General features: G+C 36.9%; 2 protein-coding genes across 3 annotated transcripts in view; one reads left to right on the forward strand and one right to left on the reverse strand.

The window, feature by feature from the left end:
• LOC101742312 (transport and Golgi organization protein 6) lies at window positions 1-11700 on the forward strand. 2 transcript variants are annotated; one of them, XM_038010720.2, is made up of 5 exons: window positions 1-154; window positions 6031-8042; window positions 8232-8454; window positions 10181-10332; window positions 11367-11700. In XM_038010720.2, the coding sequence occupies exons 2-5, from the start codon at window positions 6054-6056 to the stop codon at window positions 11679-11681; spliced, it is 2679 nt and encodes an 892-aa protein (XP_037866648.1). In that variant the 5' UTR covers window positions 1-154; window positions 6031-6053; the 3' UTR covers window positions 11682-11700. The 2 variants fall into 2 exon arrangements, with proteins under 2 accessions (XP_037866648.1, XP_037866647.1); XM_038010719.2 differs by lacking the exon at window positions 1-154 and adding an exon at window positions 5559-5701.
• The window catches only part of LOC101738011 (uncharacterized), a 19525-nt gene continuing 17088 nt past the window's right edge, over window positions 11689-14125 (reverse strand). Inside the window, exons 5-6 of the mRNA XM_004930904.3 lie at window positions 13516-13718; window positions 11689-13048 (exon numbers count right to left, since the gene is read on the reverse strand). Coding sequence (XP_004930961.1) covers window positions 12783-13048; window positions 13516-13718 — 469 coding nt within the window. The 3' untranslated portion in view covers window positions 11689-12782. The remainder of the gene's footprint in view (window positions 13049-13515; window positions 13719-14125) is intronic.

A 14125-nucleotide genomic window follows, 5' to 3' on the forward strand; every position in this document is an offset into this window, starting at 1 on the left:
CGGAAAAGCGCGGGAAGTGTTGAATTAAGCGGGCGTCTTTTTTTGGCTAAACTTTTGAAAATTAAATTAATTTAATATTACAGGATCAGGTTGTAAAGTGTATATATATTAGTAGTATTGATTATTTATAGTTTTAGTTTGTTTTCTTCGCCTGGTAAGTCATCTTATTGTATTATATGTAAATAGTATTTTTTTCTTGGCCTCCATGTTGGAGCCCGAAGACCCTGGAGGGACATCCCTCCAGGTGTCTCATGTAGTTACAATAGATGCTTCGGGAATGGAAACGGAAGGTTCCATTATAGATACAGACTGTTCGGAAAACATTAAATCCGTTAAAAGAAAGAGAATATCAACTAGAAACCAAAAAAAGAGAAGGAATCACAAACATACAGATCTACCAGATTGCCAACTTTCCCCTAATGATATAAAGGATAATGTTATACCTAAAGTACTTGAGTCAGATGATAAAATCACTGAAATCCATCATAATGAGGTTGCTAACTCTAATAACATTACGAGTAACCCTCGCACTGCTAGGCTGCTTTACCAGGCGTCAGACCCTGCGCCTTATGATGTACATATTCAAAAAATTTTACAACCTAATCAAACTGGATCTATTCATCCAGTACAATTTGGATTCTTTCTAAAAAAAAATTCAATAAAAAGCATTGTAGAGGGAAGCATAAAAAAAATTGGAAGGAATAGGTTGTCATTTCAATTTAAAACATTTCAGGAGGCTAACTCATTTCTAAATCACAAATCTCTTGATGATAATAAATATAAAGCTTTTATTCCGGCCTTCACTATCACCCGCATGGGAATAGTGAGAGGTGTTCCATGTGACTGGGACGAGAAAGATGTTATAGAAAATATAGAGCTTCCGCAGAACTGTGGAAGCATTCTGAAAGTTAGGAGACTAAACAGAAAGGTTTATGACGGCGAGACACCCAAGTTTGTTCCAACTGAGACCGTAGTTTTGACCTTTGATGGGAAGGTGTTACCTCCCAGGGTCTTTATGTGTTTTAACTCCCTACCTGTAGAGCTTTATATTTACCCCACGCTGCAATGCTTTAATTGCTGCCGTTTTGGTCACACCAAAATGCAATGCAGAGGCACTCCAAGGTGTTACAAATGTGGTGACAATCATTCAGGTATGAGTTGCGAGACGGAAAGAGATGATGCTGTGTGTATTTTATGTTCTGGTTCCCATTTCGCAACAGACAAAAAATGCCCGGAGTATGCTAGGCAGAAAGCTATAAAAGAAACAATGGCTAGAAACTCTATATCCTATTCAGAAGCAAGTAAAGTCTATCCACCAGTTTCAAAATCTTATGCTGACATTGTTGCTTCTGCTTCATCAGCCCCTTCGGGTCCAACTATGACTTATTCAAGCCCCTATAATTTAACAAGCCCTTTTAAGAGTCCGACTCAATCATATAAGAAAACAGTATTCTTGAAACCCAAAGCTCGTCCCAGAAATTCTAGTAAGGGATATGATCAAAAAGCGCATGCAGAGCTTATCCAAGATTACAGCAACATTCCTTCCTTTTCTATAGGTTGCCTCAAAAATTACAATGATTTGTCAGAAATAATAACAAAGGATCTCATCATTTCTATAATTCAGTACCTTTCACAATCGAACATAATTAAAATACCGTCCAACGATGCCGTTTCTTCAAAAACTTTTTTAACTAATGGACAGTCAGGACCATCCACGAAACCAGTCTCTGGTGATTCAATGGAATTGCCGGAGTATTAATAGTAAAAAAAGTGACTTAATTTTTTTATTGAATAGTTACAAACCATTTGCAGTCTCTCTTCAAGAGACTTGGCTTCGTCCTGGATTCAATTTTAGAATTCCAGGACATGTCTGTCTTAGAGAAGACAGAACAGATGGGTATGGTGGAGTGGCACTAATTCTTAGGGGAGGTGTGCCCTTTGTCCACTTACCCATCCCTAATCACAGTGATAAATTTTCTATTATTGCTGCTAGTGTAAATAATATCTGTTTTGTAAATATGTATATACCTCACCCTTCCAATGAAGTCTTTGACGATATTCGTAGCATCCTATCTTCCCTCCCGCGCCCTATTTTGGTTATGGGAGATTTCAATGCACAACATTCTATGTGGGGAAGTTCTAAGTCTGATCATTATGGGGCTAGAATCTTAGACATCTTAGATGATAATAATTTATGTCTTTTAAACTCTGGTTGTCCTACTAGAAGAACACAGCCCCATGAGGGTATTAGTGCACCAGATCTTACCCTTTGTAGTCCCTCACTTGCTCCTAAATTAAACTGGTGGCCTCTATCGTCTTCATATGGAAGCAATCACTTTCCACTAATGGTATCATTTCCTCAAAAAATTGGTGAAAAGACATCAAAGGCCCCTCCCCGGCTAAAATATAGACTTAAGGATGCCAACTGGTCCTTATTTGGAGATAAAGTTCAACAAAATTTATCAACCATACCTCCACTAAATGACAGCAGTAATCATCTTTGTGCTGAAGCTTTTACACGGGCCCTACTACAAGCTGCTGAGGAAGTTTTTCCTATAAAAAACAATAGTGGAAATGGGTATATTCCATCACCTCCTTGGTGGGACAGTGAGTGTTCTGCTGCGATAGCTGAGAGAAAGATAGCTGAAGAAAATTACAGAGAAAATTCTACAACACAAAATTTTAATATTCTTAGTAATCTTATAACTAAAACTCGTAAATTATTAAAACAAAAAAGATTCAATAGCTGGAAATCTTTTTGTGCCTCAATTTCACCAAAAATTTCTCCATCTCAAGTTTGGCAAAATATTCGTAGATTCAGACCCGCTTTCAAACCTCCAAGGTCTCCTTTCATGGATAGTAGTACAGTTGATTTGTTTCTTGACAAATTAGCTCCACCATTTGTCCCATCTATAGATAATATTTCTTCTGACTCACAGCCTTCTCTCCTCTCCCAGCATGATAGTAGCGATTCATTCATTTCCTTTAGCCTTTCAGAACTCAAAGGGGTTCTTTCAAGGCTTAGGGACTCAGCCCCGGGTTGTGATGGAATTCCATATTCTTTTCTTCAAAACCTGAACGACTCCTGCCTTTCTTATTTTCTCAGTTTAATTAATTCAATCTTAACATCAGGTAATATTCCTCCATCATGGAAAATCCATGAAGTTATCCCAATACATAAGCCCAACAAACCCATTAATGATCCATCATCATACAGACCAATTGCATTAGCTTCAGTGATTTCCAAAATTTGCGAACATCTAGTTAAAAATAGACTAGAATGGTTTATTGAGAGTAAAGGGTTACTATCTCCTAACCAGTTTGGATTTAGGAAAGGTAGGAGTACGATGGATAGTCTCAGCATTTTTATGACAGACATAAGATTGGCATTTTCATACAATAAGTCTGTGTTAGCAGCATTCTTAGATGTGTCTGCAGCCTATGATAATGTCAACCTTTCGGTTCTGAAACAAAAAATGATTAATTTGAATATCCCACAAATTTTCATAAGTTTCATAATCAATCTTCTCTCTGGTAGAATGCTTAAAGTAATATCAGAAGACTCTTATCAATCCCGTATTGTCTGGAAAGGTTTACCCCAGGGCTCCGTTTTAAGTCCCTTACTTTACAATATATATTCTCATGATCTGGAAGCCTCCCTTAGGGGTAAAGTTAACACACTCCAATATGCAGATGATTTACTCCTCTATGTCTCTGGTGATTCTATTGACAACATGTCTGATACTGTCACATATTCTCTTAAGTTGCTAAAAGTTTGGCTTGACAATAACTCTCTAAGCCTTTCAGTTCCTAAAAGTATTATAGTCTTATTTTCACGTATGAGGCTTCCTCCATCAGTGTCTGTATTTTATAATAACATTAGAGTTCCTGTTAAAAGTGAAGCAACATTTCTTGGGGTAATTTTAGACTCAAGACTTACAGGAAGCCCTCATTGCTACTATATAAGTGATAAATGTGAGAAGATTCTAAATATATTGCGTTGCCTCTCTGGAGTTTGGTGGGGAGCCCACCCTTTCTCTCTAAAGCTTTTGTATAATGCCCTAATAAGGAGTATTTTGGACTATGGAACATTTATACTTGAACCCTGTAATGCAGTAGCTCTCCATAAGTTAGACATTATCCAGTCTAAGGCTCTGAGAATAATTGCTGGGGCTATGCGTTCGAGCCCTATTAACGCTTTGCAGGTCGAATGTTCTGAAGACCCCCTGCACCTCAGACGACAATTTCTTTGTGACCGGTTTCTATTTAGAGCATTCCAAGTTTATAATCATCCTCTTTACACTAAGTTACGGTCTCTGCTGGAATGTATGGATTATCCGTACTGGGCTCATAAATCGCCGCCATGCCTTATTGTTAGTCTCCAAAAGTACTTAGCTCTTCAAGCTCCTACACATAGATCACAATTCCTTCCAATATTTTGTGTTAACTATGATGCCCTAACTTTAAATCCATCTATTATGTTTGATTTCGGCCTAAGTAAACAAGATCTTTCTATCAATGCCAAATTTGTTGATATTATTGACAGTGACAGCCGATGGAAAAATTGTCATTTAATTTTTAGCGATTCCTCCAAACCCGGTCCCGAGGAGTGTGTGGGGGTCGGCATTTTCCATCAACAGTTTGGCATTGTTCAGAAAATAAAATTGCCTCCAGAGACTTCAGTATTTACTGGAGAATGTTTTGGTCTTCTGAAGTCTCTGGAGTACATTTTAATGATGAAGCTTAAAAAGTCAATAATTTTAACTGACGCTAAAAGTGCCCTCCAAGCCTTGGAACGTTTTCCTTTTAACAGTAACCGAAATAATCATCCTGTGATTATTGCATGTCGTGATTTATTGTATCAATGTTGCATCAAAAATTACACAGTTTCCTTTGCTTGGATTCCGGGGCACTCGGGTATCTTTGGCAATGCCAAGGCCGATAGCCTTGCCAAAGCTGCGGTCAATGATGGAGATTTGGTTCCGTACAAAAACTTTTGTTGTGATTTAGCTCTGCTTCCTAAATTCCAGTTATTGAATTCTTGGACTCACATTTGGCGTTCTTCAAGACAGACTAAAGGTCGATATTACAGCACGATCCAGGTGGATATACCTCCTAAACCGTGGTTTTCAAATCTGACGTTTGGTAAAGCTATCACATCGACCCTTATTCGCATGAGGCTGGGCCATGCATGCATTCCCTTGCATTTGGCAAGGCTTAACCTTTTGCCTAGCGATATATGTGAGTGTGGCAATGACGTTGGGGATTTTAATCATATATTCTTTGCCTGTCCTCGAAATGACCGTTCCGCTTTTATTTCCTCACTTTTGTCCATTAAAATTCCTTTTCCTACTTCAATTTCTATCCTTTTATCTAATATCAATATTGATGTATATAGAATGTTAGCTAGTTTCATTTTTCATAATAATATAAAATTGTAACCATTTATGTACTTAGTTTATATAATATATATACCTGATCCTTTTTCCAAATTCCGTTCCAATTTCAAATCCAAAAAATAAATCCATTAACACACTTCCTAACCTTTTTGCGTGGCTGACGCACAAACCGTGCAGGCCAAGAAATGGGAGAAAAAAAAAAAAAAAAAATTAAGTATCGTTCTGTGGATTTGATTATTATTATCCAATAATGTCAGAAATAAAACATATATTTACTAAATTGGAAAATTTCCAACAAAAAGGTATTTAAAATATAATGTATTAAAATACTTATCTGCTTTTTTTCATATTCATTAATTCACAAATGTGTTTAGGAATAGTTTTGTTTCTGTAAAATACTTCTATGATCAGTATACACGCCTGAATTTTAAGCAAAAGGAAGCGAAGGCGAGGTCTAGGAGCTTACCTGATTATAATTGATTTTGGACTCTGAATTAAATCAGCGATGAATATTTCTAAACAGTTGTCTTCCTTGACGATTTTGTTTTTATTTATTCTTTAATAGGTATAAAGTAAAATGCAAATTAATTCATTAATTCAATTTATAATTAACTATAAATTTAAATTTCAGATGGTCCTAATACATTCATATCAATGTTCATTAATGAGCATACTAAAAACCTAGATAAAACTAAAGGAGAACCTGATTTTGACAACTATGTTCTATTGAAAGATCTTTTACATAAAATATTCGAGGGAATAGATGAGCTAGCGACAGAAATAAGAAAGGATGATACTCTATTGATAAGTGTTAAACAACAGAAAGTTCTAAGAACATGCTTCCAGTTGGTAGCATCGCTTGGTGTTTCAACATGCCTTATACCTGGACTAGGAATTTCTATTTCAAAAAGATGCTCGTTTTCAAATACAATTCCTTCCTTTAATTTAAGTCAAGAACAAAAATATTCAATATTAGTTGATTGTACAGATTTTATTCACAGGTCATACGAAATACCTGTCTATAAAAACATAATAATGACCTTACATTTGTCTGACTACTTAGCAGCTCTAATACAATTGTCGTTTGCTCAGTTGAAGAAACCAGGAACATATAAGGACTTTGTCATGACTGAAGAAATGTACAAAACATTCACTAATGATAGACAAAAGTATCTAAAAATCTATGATAATTTAGTAAGTACCTGTTTCCAGCCTACACTCATGAAAGAGTTGCTTGTATTACAGAGTATAACAGATCCGACACCTCCGGCCTTTCTTCAGAGGGTAATTTCAAATGAGATGAGTAAAAGATTGTTGGCCTCAGGTGGATTGTTAAGTTTGATAAGATGCTTCATTGAAAGCTATAATGCTGATACTGGTTGTGAATGGAAAAAAATTGATATGATCTGCAGGATAGTATCAGTTGTGCATAAAGGTTACTCTAAAACTGATTACTTAAAAAACATGTGTTCACAGTTGAAACAAGTTTTATCCTTAAACAATAGACAGTACTCATCAACTGGTATAGCTTGTTTACTTACACTATATGACAAGTACAAAGATGATATATCTGTTTCTGACTTGGTCAAAGGAACATTCAACACATTAAACTATGAAACTATGATTTCTAACTCTAAACTACCTGGCACTGTTATTTTTTCTCCACAAGAAATAGAACAAAAAATCAATATTCTACATTCATGTACATATTTGAAGATAGATTGGCCTGCGGAATTAATAAAACCTAATATTTATGTATTATTCTTAATTGGAGCAAGGTGTACAAAGAATGTAGATATGCAAACAAAAGTAAAAGAGCTACTATTGAGATGTATGGAACAATTAAATAAAGAGGAAGTTTCAAGTATAATGTATAAAATTTTAATTGAACAAGATCATCTACAGTCATCAGATATATTGGTTGAAGAATATGATGCTGGAGTCACTATAAAAGCAATCTCAGAGAGACCTGTGTTAAAGAAAGACCAGTTACTTATTTATTTCTTGAAACTATTTGAAGCTTCAGGTGATAGTTTGTTTGTTGCCAATGTCTTTGAGGTCTCCTTATTGATAGCTACAGAGTTAAATATACAGAGGAAAAAAAAGCCAAATAAAGATATGCTGTTGGTAGAAGATGATGATCCACTATTGATTGATAAAATTGATGAGCAATATGCCTTAATATTGCAGTTACTCTCTGAGATATCCAACACACCCAAAATAACTAGCACATTAAAAAAGAACCCTCTCATTGTAGTTCAATTTATAGAATATTTCATTGTCCAAAATTACAATTCAGAAGAAGAATGCTCCACAGTCGCTTTAGTTCTTTTGAATGTAATTTTGTCAAATGCTATAAAGGGGGACAGTTTGCAAAGTACATTGGATCGACTGAAACCTGTGTTGGACAAAATATCAAAAGATTACTCTAATTATAACCATTTGCTTGCCAAAGAAGCCCTGTCCTACATCAACACTGGGAATTGTGAGAAAATAAATTCCAGATATGAAAAAGCTGTGGCAGATGTATTTGACAGCTTAGTACCGGTCAGAGCTCATGGACTCATTGAACTGACAAAGCTAATAGATTCTGCTGATCCTGAGACTATTTCTAAAAAGCATTACATATTCTGCATATTTCAGGTATCTAAATTAATTCTATACCATATTCTAACTGAAATTAATACTCAGAAAGTGAATTGCAAAATTATTCACATAGTATTGACCTTTCAGTCATATAATCGTTTGAATGTGCAATAGATATTGACTTAAATTTTAACCATGAATATATTATACTATACAAGTACTATACAAGTTTTAATTTCATTTCAGGAACTACTTAAAGACAATGACTCTTACATTTATCTATCAGCTATAAATGGCTTAGCTTCACTGTGTATCCATTGTACTGAAGACGTCCTGCATGTACTGTGTAAAGAATTCCTAAAACAAGTTTTAGAACAGAATCAAATAGTCACTCAAGAAGTCGAAAACAAAATAGCAGAATTGAGAATGAAAATTGGTGATGTTATTGTTCAAGTAACAAAAAGGCTAGGTAAGAAACTAGTGTATATTAATATAGTAAAAGTATACATTTTTCTTAGCCAAATTTGGAGCCATGAGTTTATTAATTCCATCACGTATCATTAAACGTTTGTAGGTATACGACAAAGGGAGCATCTTTCACCGAGCGTATGCTTGGTAGACCAACGGGCCAAATGTTGTTGCTTTTTTTCCTACCTGTAGTGATGGTCTTGAGAGGCCATTTCAATGTAACCCTAACAAGTAGGTGAGCTCACGAGGGCTCAAACCTGACGACGTTTCTAACACTAACCCTAGCAAGAGCAGTGCTTCGCAGAATCTACCACCGGATCGGAAATGCGACCCACTGAGAAGATCTAGCGAGAAACTCAGTGAGCTGTGTCTGTGGGTTAATTTACTCGCCGAGCCATTCGTTGCAAGCGATGGGTTCGACGAGAACGATGACCGGGGCTTGAGATACCTAAAATCACCGTTAGTGGATCGGGAGGATCCGAAATGACGTGTTCTGGCTGACGTCGACTGTTTACCATTCTGTCCGCAGGATCGGGAATGAACTTACCGGCGGCCACTATGAGAGGGTTCTCGTGTCGTGCCGCTTTGTCGAAGTGGCGCATTGATGCTGACTGTAGATACTTACTGATGGACTCTAGGTCCAGGTCATCATGCAGGTTCCTGACGAACCACGGGGCTCCGGCGGCTGTCCTGCAAAAACGGGATTGAATAACTTGGAGTGGTTTTAAGTTAGTGCGAGCCGCGTGAGCGAACACTACACTTGTATAGGTCATGACGGGGCGTATGCAAGTTTTGTAGAGTGTCACCTTATTTCTAAGAGACAATTTACTTCACTTGCAAATTATCCGATAGAGGCGTCCTAGTATGAAGGCGGCCCAGTCGCGTACCGTCTTTAAGTGGGGGCGGCATGTCATCCCTCTGTCGAGGGTGACGCCTAAGTATTTGACCTTCGGGGCCCGCGGTATGGATTGGGTGGAGACGGAGGTTTTAACGCGTCTAGTCGGGAGTGGGATGCTCAAAGTGGTATTCGGAAGGCGACCCTTTTTGAAGAGCACCGCTGTGCTTTTCGTGGGGTTGATGTCGATACACCACTTCCGGAACCACTATCCCATGGTGGTACCTGCGGTCTGGAATCGCCGATGCAATAACGACTTCTTCCTACACGAGTAGTAGATATCCGTGTCATCGGCGAAGAGCGCCAGATGGGTCTCCGAAAACCGGGGTATATCATTGATATACAAACTGAACAGTAACGGGGAGAGGGCGGAGCCTTGCGGGACTCCGGCTGTTATGTGACGGGGGCGAGAGCGCGCTCCCTCGACTCGATATCGGAACGAACGGTTCGACAAGAAGTCTCGTATGATGAGCACGAGTCTATCTGGCACTCCCATGTTATACAGTTTGTATATCAAACCGTTGTGCCAGACTTTGTCGAACGCCTTCGCTATATCGAAGAAGAGGGCTCCTGACGGGATGCCGTGACAGTAATACAACTGTCACGGCATTGACCTATACTGGAACACTCTGAACAACTAACAGTTAAGCTGTATAGAGGAGTTCTGCTGTGTATTTAGTCACTAGTTGTTCCGAAACGAAAAATAAATATACTAAATAAGAGTTCCTACCTAATATCATATGTTGAGAAGTAAATCATTTTGAAATTATGGGAAACGCTAATGACCAAACACTGTCTTATAAAAAAACATTTAAAAAATATATTTTTGCAGGTGATATGGCAATCGTGCATAAAACGGTACTCCTCAATACAATGCTGTGTGGATGTCGAGATGATGATCCACTAATCAGAACATCTGCTATCTCCAATTTAGCTGAAATAGCTAGAGTCCTGCACTATAAGATGGGTACTATTATTTATGAGGTGTGTATACTTTATCATAATAAAATTTACAGTTAAATGGGCTTAATGTGTTTTAGTCCCGCAACTAGATACAATTTGTTCTAATTTTAACTGTATTTAAATTGTGTCCATTAATGGCTTCCACAATGACGGTTTAACACTGTTTTTTTATATTGCTTAGATGTGTGGACGAGCTCACAGCCCACCTGGTGTTAAGTGGTTACTGGAGCCCATAGACATCTACAACGTAAATGCGCCACACACCTTGAGATATAAGTTCTAAGGTCTCAGTATAGTTACAACGGCTGCCCCACCCTTCAAACCGAAACGCATTACTGCTTCAAGGCAGAAATAGGTGGGCCGGTGGTACCTACCCGTGTGGACTCACAAGAGGTCCTACCACCAGTAATAACGCAAATTATAATTTTGCGGGTTTGATTTTTATTACACGATGTTATTCCTTCACCGTGGAAGTCAATCGTGAACATTTGTTAAGTACGTATTTCATTAGAAAAATTGGTACCTGCCTGCGGGATTCGAACACCGGTACATCACAAAATACGAATGCACCGGACGTCTTATCCTTTAGGCCACGACGACTTCGAATATAATTATAATTTGCCTAATTGCCGGTGTAATATAATTATAATTTGCCTAATTACTTATCAGTATGGCGGCATTTATGTTCTGACGTCTGTGGGCTTCGATAACCACTTAACACCAGGTGGGCCGCAAGCTTGTTCAAACTTGAACCCTTGAAACTTGACAGAGTAGAAAAGACATGATTAAACTATTTCTTATATATATATATATTTTTTTTTTACGTGAAATTAAAATATCAATTCACAGAGGGCGCTACCTTACAATTATTTACTAATGACAAAATTTTACATATACTTAAGACATTTAGGATAATTGTATTTTAATTTTGGAAGGTTTCACTTCTACCACGTGTGAATTGCACACATTTTGTTTTTTTTTATTAAATTCTTATAAATTAAATTAAATTCTTATTTATATAAAGATAATCTATAAGTAATGTTGTTTGTTTTTAGGTTTTACTCTGTATTTGGAATATCATAGGAACCGACAACGCAGTAGAATGCAGACGGGCCGCCGTCATGGTGATCGCCAATTTAATAAAGGGCCTCGGAAAAGAAACGCTACTTGAACTCAAAGATAATTTACTACCGATTTATAGGTCATTGAAAAATGTATACAGAGACGAAAATGAGGATCCGGTTTTGAGGCTCCACGCTCAGCTGGCCTTGGAAGAACTGAACGATGTCGTTAAAGATTTTCTATTTCCAGAAATAAAAATGGAAAAACAAATATTTGTTATCGATCGACCGGACGTTGTGTATAAATAAAAAACAATTTTGTACATGTTTCTTGTATTTTAAATCAAACTTTTTTAACCTCACATTTAGTGCTTGCTATGTAAAACGTTACAATACCATTACATATCTAAACTATTATAATAAGATAATTACCTACACTATAAATCTAAAATTATATTAATCAATCAAGTACTCAAAAACCTCAATAGAATGTTCAAACAAACTATTCAGGATTCGACTACCCAAAATAAGTCTTATCCATTTGAAAATAGTCCCCTTATCCAATTTACCTATGGCAAATTTGTAAAAAAACAATACTTAATTCAGTGCATCACAAATACTAACTAATACACTAGAGTTAAACAGCAAACACAAAACCCAAAAAATTATAGGGACTATTTAAGAGAGCCTTCCCTTGTTGACTCTTATCTCAATACCTACATATATACTACGAGAAAATATCAAAGAAAGAGTGACTCCATTGTGTCAACAGAAACGTATGCCCCGTTTCCTGGATAATGACATTTTTTTTCAACATGTGCTATGCTTCTCTGCGAAATTGTTTGAGATTATTCTATATTCTATATTCAGCATCTATATTCAGCCGTGGCTGTTGGGAACGAGGAAGCAGGGCAATACAAAATGACGATTTTTGCTTCATAGCTACTTTCATGCTTAAGACAAGAGACTCCATTATAGAATCTAAACCTACAATTGAAATCTGATTACGCGCCATAGTGCCTATTTGTCTTACGTTGAGGGTAGGTATAATACCAGGCATAATAAATAATAAGACAATTTCTTGGAGTGCACCGAGACTCCTCGAGTTTCACACACGTCACACTTGAATGAATAGTTTAGGAACACAGAGTAGAATATTTCATTTTTACAGGCTATTAATTCTAATATAGATAAAGTGTATGAATTTGAAAAACTCCGTTCGCGTCAATTTGTTTTAAATCTTCTTACATTACATGCAACCTGAAAAACTAGTGAAATAAATAAGGCAAAAATCACTGACGATACCGCCTGTCGTACCCAGGATAATTACGTGACACCCAGTCAGTGTAGTATTAAACATTTAATGTAATTTAGAGAATGTTATTAGTTCGTATTATTAGTTATTTTCTTTCACGCTTCTGAAGTATTGTCAGCTTCAGTCGGCTTCTGCACCACCGCATCTTTATCTGATAACGTGATTGAGTAAATAGAACCGTGGTCTGAAAATCTGTCTCTGTTTCGCCTGTTAAATATACTGGTAGGAGATAAAGAGGATATTGTCGATGCAGAAGCGTTGTCTTTGGCGCTTTGTGGGACAACTTTCCATATTAATAAAGCTATTCCCCCGAAAGCAGCTACAACCAAAAACATTACCAAAGTGATCTCACTATAACCACCTGAAAAAGAAGAAGATAGTGATTAGAGAATTTGAGTGATCATTTTAATTCCAGAAGTAGCGGTTCCAACATGTCAAGAAATCAATGGGTTGTTTTCTGCGGACATGGCGAACATGAGAAATCATGAATTTAAATATAAGTAGATCTCTCTACCCACTTTGTATTAAGTGCTGACTGCTCTTGAGTTATGAAGCTTAAAATTGAATTGTACTAGGTATGTAGTGGACATCCCACCATTCAAAGTACAATGTGAGACTGCTTCGCAGGAAAAATAAATAGTCAATTGTCTTGACACATGAGTCGGAATTCTTAATTGTTTTGTAAATCGACTCTTGGTACAATACGCCGTATACGATAACTTCATTGAAAAATGTTGCATTCGAAGCCTAGTTTGTGACTAAGATTGGGGAAGGGGAGGGTAAAAATTATTCTGTCTTCTGTATACTATTATTTTTGTAAATTTTAACCTGATTTAGTTTCTTCCTTTATGGCTTCAAGTCTCGCTGGTCGGAGTTCATTATAGTCCATATCTTGATTCTCAAAAGGCTCCACATCGCCTGTGTGATGAGAATTGAAACTATTCAGGACATCTCCGGGGCTAGACTTAGGTAAATTAATGCCCGCTCGCACTGTCAACGTCTCCGGCTTATACGTGCATATTACAAGGAAACTGAAAAGAAACGAAAACTCACTCATCTACAATCTAGATACTACGCTTAAACGTGTGCAAACAGGATGCTTAGTGCGAGTTTTTTAAAGTTCTCGATAGTGTAAAAGTTAGCTCATATTTGTATGGAATGAAATCGTTTGCGTACGTTTGCCGCTAGGGGCGTTGTTCCAACCGCATACAAAATTGGCTTAACTTTTACGCTATCGAGAACGTTAAGAAACTGGCACTAAGCACACTGATAACTGCTTAGTTTTCGGTATGGCCCTTTATGAACAAACCATGGTAAAACATTTATTATAACGAGCAATTAACGCTTGTAGAGATTTCTTCTTCGTCTTAGAGGTTGGAAATTGTTATTTCTAACATTTTAGGTATGAGGTAACATCAAGATAAATAAACTGATAATG

The sequence above is a fragment of the Bombyx mori genome, chromosome 4, assembly GCF_030269925.1.
Source record: "Bombyx mori chromosome 4, ASM3026992v2".
In the NCBI taxonomy this organism is placed as follows: Eukaryota; Metazoa; Arthropoda; class Insecta; order Lepidoptera; family Bombycidae; genus Bombyx; species Bombyx mori.

Bases quoted from the DNA above. Each gene is read 5' to 3' on its own strand.
- LOC101742312 (XM_038010719.2), top strand. From the start codon at position 5,650: ATGTCAGAAATAAAACATATATTTACTAAATTGGAAAATTTCCAACAA. The intron at 8,043-8,231 runs GTATCTAAATTA...ATTTCATTTCAG, and splicing joins ACATATTCTGCATATTTCAG to GAACTACTTAAAGACAATGA. The intron at 8,455-10,180 runs GTAAGAAACTAG...ATATTTTTGCAG, and splicing joins TCAAGTAACAAAAAGGCTAG to GTGATATGGCAATCGTGCAT.